We start from the raw sequence: 7,832 nt of genomic DNA, 5'->3' as shown, positions 1-7,832 counted from the left end.
AAATTTTGGTAGAAATAAAAATTATCCTGGTAATTACCTCTAGCAATTAAAAGTAAATTGACTTTAGAAATCTAACCCCTGAACGCAATTAGAAGTTGAGAGGATTTGAGTTTTACGTACCACTATACTGCCTGACTTTACAGGAGCAGATCCCTTGGTAGAGAACTTTGAGCCTCTCTATGACCTGGATGAGTCTTGGGAAAAGGCTGGAGAAGATGAGGGAGTCGTGCCGGGCACCACACCCCTAGATATGGCTGCCAACTGGCAGGTGAGTGCCAACCAGACCATCTGATGGCTGCCTCTGGGAGAACCAGAGGTTCAAAATGTAAGAACAGACAACCTTCCTGGCACTGTTCCCTAATGAATACGCCTTTTGTTTTTAAGAAGGTCTGCCGGTCAAGAGGCATATTTATCTTGAAATGCGTATCTGTGAAAGATCTAGGTCAGCTGAGCCCTGAATGTAAAACTGCTTTACTGATCAGATCAGGGTTGAGATGTGAGGGAGGTTAGAAAAGAGAGCACAGAATCCACGTGACAGCCATTCTGATCACATACCAGAATCTTACCATCTCTAGTTTGCTCAGAACTTAAGTGAGGGGCTTATGAATATAAAAATATACTTGGAATTCTTATGTGGATTTCCATAAACATTAAGCAAGTGTAAAGCCTTCCTTAAACCTCCACTGAGGTGAGCCTTGAAGGGGAAAACAGTCACTAGGTATTTTGGGCCCAAACAGAAGAGCCAGAGTGTGAAGTGGGCAGCATACAGATCTCAGAAATCAGAAGATTTGTAGGGATGAGTGCAGTTCCAAGTCCAAACCCATTTGTGTGCTCCTGGCAGCCTGGTTGCTGGTCTGGGTGTCTCTACAGAGACCACATGGTTCTCTATGGACACTGGTACTTCATTTGCCCCAGAAGGACTCACCACAGAACACAGAAGGCTGACCTACCTCAGCGACCCATGTCATCCCTACGCAGTGTACCAACAGCATAGTGACATCAGGGAACACCATCAGGACCTCCATAGCTGTGGATACTCTTCTTTTCACTTAAGACATTTCTCTATATTTACTTATTTTTTGAAACAACAGGTATTTGACATATTAAATGGGAAACCATATGAGCGAGTGTTCACATCTGAAGACATACTGCCACAAGGTGAGTTGTGGTAGAAACAGATTCCTTCAGCCAAAACTACTTCCACACTGGGGTTCACAGGAGGAGAGGGAGAACCAAGGCCCTCAAGGGCGTGCTGTGAAAGGCCCAGCTCTCATTTTAGAATCAAAAGGTCCTGGAGGTGTGAAAGGGAGAACGCTTGGTCCCAGTCTACTATAAGCATAGCCTACCGCTGTTCAGCTGGGGCCCTGGACTTTCTAGAAGCTTGGTTACTTGCACCAGAAGTTAGGGAGGCAAAGTGACAATGACGTGTCCTCAGAGTGTCCCTGTTAGGACAATTGTGTTTCTTCCTCATTTCCTCCAGGAGACATGAAGCAGCTGACTGAAGATACAAAACTTCAGCTCTACAAGTTGCTAGAAATTCCTGATCCAGACAAAAACTGGGCTACTCTGGCACAGAAATTGGGTCTGGGAATACTTAATAATGCCTTCCGGCTGAGTCCTGCTCCTTCTAAAACTCTTATGGACAACTACGAGGTAACATACCACCTTACACATTTGTAGTTGACTGTTTTAACACCACTGACCCAGGCACAACCCCCTCCCTGTATACTAACTCTGAGAAAGAAAATCAGTCATTTCCCGTGGCATAGGGAGGCAGGAAAACCCAGGCCAGGATGGAAGCCTATCTTCTTGAGGTCCTTAACCTGCCTTTAGATAGTCTCTGTTTTCAAAGTCTTCCTGGCCATCAGAGGTTGTCATACAACCAGGATCTCCCTAAAAAAACACAATAGGCTATGATCAATATGCATGTCCTCCAGCCCAGCAGAGCATGGGTTCAGAAGTCTGTGAGGTGCTTCCAATGGAGCTATTTCTAAAGAGCTAGAAAAAGCTGGTGCCATTTTCTGTTGATGCTGCCTTGTTAGCTGCTGTCTTCCTGTGGGGTCCCGCGCAGACTTCACTCTGGGTGCACTCAACTGTCTCCTTCCTGAACTTGAGAGCTCTTTTCTGTCCCTCTTCCCCCATTCTCTACGTTTTTCTCTGTCTTCATCTCCATTTCTCCTATGCTTTCCTGAGTGATCTGTGAGCTGGAGCAGGAATTGGGCCTGTATTTCTGCAGGTAGTTCTCTACCTACATGGCTCTCTGAGACAAGCAGACCCAGGGAGGAAGGGATGTTCACAACCTTCACAGGGGCTGGAACACAACATACTCTTCATTTTCCGCCCAGGTGTCTGGAGGAACCATCAAAGAGCTGATGGAGGCCCTGCGACAGATGGGCTACACAGAGGCCATTGACGTGATCCAGGCAACATTCCGCACCTCAGAAAACAAGGCCTCCAGCCCCAAAACCGCTGCTCACTTGCTGCCTCTCTCTTCCTCCACAAGGCAGCACATAGGTAAGGAGCTACCCTTTTCCTTCTAGGCAGAGTCTTCATTCTCTGTGACATGGCACTGCTGTTCTCTCGCCCAATCATCTCCCAACACCCAACATGTCTTCCTGTGTGACTCTCTGGGCTGATGTTACTTCCACCCTCCCCACCATGTTCCCAACACAGATGAAGACCATTCCCTCAGATGCTCATGTTGACACATGAGTTACTTAGATTCCCAGTAACCATTAAGAGCACCATGATGTGGGGGGGTTGTTTCATTCCTTAAATTTAAAGAGAGAGAGTTCAAGAGAGAAGGGTGCACAGCCCTAGGCGTGCAGGACAAAGAGTGGCACCCAGACAACAAGTGTGGCACATGGTCCTTCTGCCATGCCACACACCCTCAGGTCTTCCACCTCATCTCCCCAGAGATCTCCTTCCTTCAGCCTCTTCTCCATGCCCATGACCCTAGCTTTGTTTCTTTCTTTTCTTTTTTTTTTTTTTTTTTTTTTTGTTTTTTTTGCAGTCTCCCTGTAGCCCGAGCTGTCCTGGAACTCTCTATGTAGACCAGGCTGGCCTTGAACTCACAGAGATCTGCCTGCCTGTACCTCCCAAGTGCTGGGATTAAAGGCCTGTGCCACCACACCTGGCTTTGTTTCTTTTTTGAAAAAGAAAACAAAAAATAAAACAATTTTATTTGGGGGCTGGCCAGCCTGGTCTACTGAGTGAGTTCCAGGCAGCTGGGGCTACAGGGAGACCCTGTCTCAAAAAAGACCAAAAAAAAATTTTATTTCTATTATTGTTATTTTTTATGTGTATGGGTGATTGCATGTATGTAGGTGCACCCATGTTGTGCAGTGCCCATGGAAGTCAGTAGAGGGCATCAGATTTCCTGGAACTGGAGTTACGGACCATTGTTAGCTGCCATGTGGGTGCTGGGAATCGAACTGGGGTCCTCTGTAAAAGCACTCAGTGCTCTAACTTCTGAGCCATCTCGCCAGTCCCCAGCTTTGTTTCTACACATTAACATCTCCCCAAAGCACATAAGCATAGCAAATGGATCTCAGAACAGACTGCAAGCCCTGTATTTCTCTATAATTGTGTTATTCCACTTGGAACAACCATTTCATGTTTTCTCTAAGCCCCAACACCCCCTTCTTCTTGCTCATCTTGCAGCCTAGTCTCACAATATTGTTGGAAACAGAAACAACTAGAAGTCTCTTATCTTTGTACCATGCCAACACCTGTGTGGGGGTCTTCCATACAGGCTGGGTGAGTTGTGTGTCAGGCCCCAGCTGAGGACCAGTCTTTCTGGCAGGCCCCTTCCCTCTCACTTCAGCAGCTCCTGTTTACCTGATTCTTGCCTCTGTCCTACATTCAAGGTCCCTTCCTCACTTGCTGTCAAGCTAGTATTTCCTCATCTTTAAAAACAGAAATGTAGAGAAAAATAAAGCATTGCTCCCTTGTTCTCACATCCTCTGTCACTGCAATGCAAGCTTCTCAAGAGAATATTTTAGAGTTGTTCCACCTCCTCACCTCTATCCATTTCCTGACCCTCTGCAGCAGATTGTCCCCCATCACTCCTGGGCCTGCTTTCCTCACAGGGACCAGTAGCCTCCACGTTGCAGACTGGAGGTCATCCTGTTCATCTTGTTGCTGTGTGTCATGGCTGACTACCTCTCCCTCATCAGTCTCCATTTAGGGCTGTGTCACCTTGCTGCCCCTTCCCCACTCCTTTTAATAGAAATGGTCTTCCAGATCCCTAAGCCTCCTTCTCTACAAAGGAGTGTGTGTGTGTGTGTGTGTGTGCGTGTACACATGTATTATGCTGTGTGTGCACATGCTCCTCTGTGTGTACATGGTTTCCTTATGGGATTTTACTGCATACCTAGTGCTAGTTCATCCAGTTTTCTCCCTGCTTCTCCCCCCACCTCCCTGCCCAGCCCTATGACACTGCTTGTACCTTCCCCCCGCCCCCGTCTCCCCTTCTTCCTTCACATCACGTGTATTCTGTTGCCCTCTTTACCCTTTTACCTCTCTTAAAGCCTCTTTTTGTCCCTCTCGTGGGCCCCTTCCTAGTTTCCTGGCCTCTACCCATACTCCCACTAAATACACACAATACAATGAGACACTAGGATCTTCATATGAGAGAAACATGCTATATTTAGCTTTCTGGGTTACCTCAACTAATATTTTCCAGTTGTATCCTTTTTTCTGCAAACTTCATAATTTCATATTTCTTTATGGGTAAATAAAATTCCATTGTCTGCACAAAACACTTGACGCTTACCTGAACTCATATTAGCCCCACCTGTCATATAGCCATCCTCCAAGTTAAGACAAAATCTAAGAGTTGCATGAATACTTTCTGACCCTAGACACCCCATGTCCAGCCCAGCAGGTTTCCCCCTTTCTGTGGCAGACGCTCAGTCCAGCCCATCATCATTTCCTGCTTGAACTCCAGAGTGCTTCCAAGGCAGTCTCTTGGTTTTTCCTTTTCTGATCCCACCCCCGGTCTGCCCCACAGTGATGTGACAGGATGGGACTCCTTGTCCAGTACATACTGTGAGCCTAATGCCATTTGAAATTTTAAAGATAAGATTATGACTCTACTTTGCCAGTTTGCTCATTTATTTTTACTTATTTTTATTTTATGTGTATGAGTATTTTGCCTGTATGCACCTGTGTCATGCAATGCATGGTCAGAAGAGGGCATCAGATCCCCTGAAACTGGAGTTAGAAACTGTTGTTAGCCACCATGTGGGTGCTGGGAACTGAATCCAGGCCCTCTGTATGATCACCGGTACTGTAACCACTGAGCCGTCTCTCCAGACTCTGCATCCCCCCGAACCCCAGTTTACTCATTTAAACATCACTTTAGAACGTCCTCTGTCCCACCTCTCCACCCTCTGCTCCTAGGTGTGCCCCGTGCTCCCCCAGGTCATTAGTCTTATCCCGCCCCAGGGCCTTTGAGGTTTTCCTCTCTCCCTTGGAAAGCTCCTCTCCTGACTGGCTCCCCCTCTTCAGTTTCAGGGTCAGTGTTATCTTGTTGGCGGGACGGGGAGGGGAGCTTCTAGTGGAACAGGATGGTTATCCTTGTTGACGCTGAAGGAATAATGTACCCACCAGGAAATAACTCAGGTTTCCTATCTCATGGCCTGGCACTCCTTCTACACAAATTTCCAAGAAAAATTAAATACATCTTTTTAAAAGTAAATACTTGGGGCTGGAGAGATGGCTCAGTGGTTAAGAACACTGGCTGCTCTTGCAGAGGACCCAGCTTTAATTCCCAGCACACACACAGTGGCTATCAACTGTAACTCCATTTCCATGGGAATTCAGTGCCCTCTTCTGAGCTCCACAGGTGCACTTACATACATGCAGGCAAGGCACATGAAATAAAAATAAATGTTTTTTGAAAAATAAATACTAGGCAGGGTATGGTGACACACACCTTTAATCCCAGCACTTAGGAGGCAGAGGCAGATGGATCTCAAGAGTTTGAGGCCAGCCTGGTCTACATAGCAGGTTCCAGGTCAGCTGGGGCTACAGGGAGACCGTGTCTCAAAAAGACCAAAAAATTAATTAATTAATTAATACATAATTAAATAATAAAGGCTGCGGAAATGGCAGTTGATGCAATGCCTAGAACTGTGAGGATGTGGCTTTGTCTCCCCCAGTACCCATGTAAAAGCCAGGCAAGGTGACTGACGTGTGTGGAATCACAATGCTGGACAGAGGAAGGCAGAAATAGATGGATCCTGGAGCCTGCTGATGCCAGCCTAGCCAAATTGATGAGCCCCAGGCTCAGAAACTCAGTGTCAACCTCTGACCTCCACATGAACCCCCACATACATGCACCCATACATACATGTGCACATGCCCACAAGCAAACACACACACACACACACACACATACACACACACACACCTAAATACTTAAACACTGTTAGAGTTCCATTGCCATATGTCACCCACCCCCCAAATGTATAAGGAGAAAAGATTTGATTTGGGCTCAGAGTTTAGAAGCTTTATGGCCCATTGCCTTCAGGCTGTGGTGAAGTCGTTCATAAAGGAGGAAGCACATAGTAGAGGAAACCTGCTCACTTCATGGTAGTTGGAAAGTACAGAGAGAGGAGGGGCCAGAGTCCCAGTATCGCATTCAAAGGCACACTCCCCACAACCTAACGTCCTCCCATGAGGCCCCACCTTCTAAAAGTTCCACCACCTCCCAATAATGTCACAAGCTGGTAATTGGTCCATAACTTAACACATGATGTTTGTAGGACATGTAAGATCCAAACTATAACAATGTCAAGGCTTTAATTGGTAGTTATTGTTAAAATACTTTACAGACTGTAGCACAAAATAGATAGCAAATAAAGATTGGATGAATCAGCACCAAGATAGCAGCTATGGCACTGTCATCGAAGTCTTAATGTTTTAACGTTCAGATTTGATGTGTGAGAATCTAGCATATTGCTTAGTATATGTTAGACTTCTGTTTCCTACAGAAAATAATTTGCAGTGGTCACATTCCCCAAGGATGCATTTCAACAAAGAGAATTCAGCTTAAGTTTTCAGTAGACACACTTTATCAAAATTGCCTTATTTTCTTACAAAAATGTTTTTTATGCAATGTGTACTATTTAATAGCTCGTAAGGCCCAGAGAGATCTCATTTTTAGTTCCTACTTGTTACCAATTTATTTTGTCTATGTTCTTCTGTTTTCCCATCTGTAAATAGGTAATAAAGCAGCTGGAAAAATATGCCTGATTCATAAGAAAAAATGTGTATTTTTGAATCAAGAGAATTTGGAGAGGATTCTGACAATCATAAGGCTAGATTTCAAGAGAGATGTGACAACCCGTGGCCCACCCTGACACCATGACATTTTTTAGCCATGATTTGGTGTCTCTTGTCCTTCATACCGCTGTGTGCAGCACTGATGAGCAGGCCTGGCAGAGGTGGGATGTGGTGACAGGTAGAAGGCCAGTGGGCACATGTCCATACCATAATCCACAGCAGAGCCAGGGAAAGAAAGGGCCCCTGCTACTGTGGAAGGTGGGTGTTCTAGTTCCATTCTGTTGCTGTGATAAACTACTCAGACCAAAAGCAGCTTAGAAGAAGAATGAGCATACAATTTATAGATTCCAGTCCATCCTTGAGAGAAGTCAGGGCAGGAACACAAGTGGGAATTTGACGTAGAAACCATGGAGAAACAGTGCTGGCTTGCTCACAGGCTCATGCTTAGCTGACTTTCTTATAGCCCAGGACCATCTGCCCAGGGAACAGTGCTGCCCACAGTGAGCTAGGCCCTCCTAAATCAATTAAGAATTAAAATA

General features: G+C 45.8%; 1 protein-coding gene across 2 annotated transcripts in view; it reads left to right on the top strand.

The window, feature by feature from the left end:
* The window catches only part of Nfkb1 (nuclear factor kappa B subunit 1), a 127,068-nt gene extending 124,513 nt beyond the window's left edge, over positions 1-2,555 (top strand). For both annotated transcript variants that reach the window (XM_029560234.1, XM_029560233.1), the window contains exons 20-23: positions 144-268; positions 1,092-1,158; positions 1,481-1,653; positions 2,346-2,555. In XM_029560234.1, coding sequence (XP_029416094.1) covers positions 144-268; positions 1,092-1,158; positions 1,481-1,653; positions 2,346-2,540 — 560 coding nt within the window. In that variant the 3' untranslated portion in view covers positions 2,541-2,555. The remainder of the gene's footprint in view (positions 1-143; positions 269-1,091; positions 1,159-1,480; positions 1,654-2,345) is intronic.
* The last annotated feature ends 5,277 nt before the right edge of the window (positions 2,556-7,832 follow it).

The sequence above is a fragment of the Nannospalax galili genome, unplaced genomic scaffold (assembly GCF_000622305.1).
Source record: "Nannospalax galili isolate Female #2095 unplaced genomic scaffold, S.galili_v1.0 scaffold189, whole genome shotgun sequence".
Lineage (NCBI taxonomy): Eukaryota > Metazoa > Chordata > Mammalia > Rodentia > Spalacidae > Nannospalax > Nannospalax galili.
The sequence above is the reverse complement of the archived record's forward strand: the minus strand, read 5'-3'. Positions and strand labels throughout refer to the sequence as shown.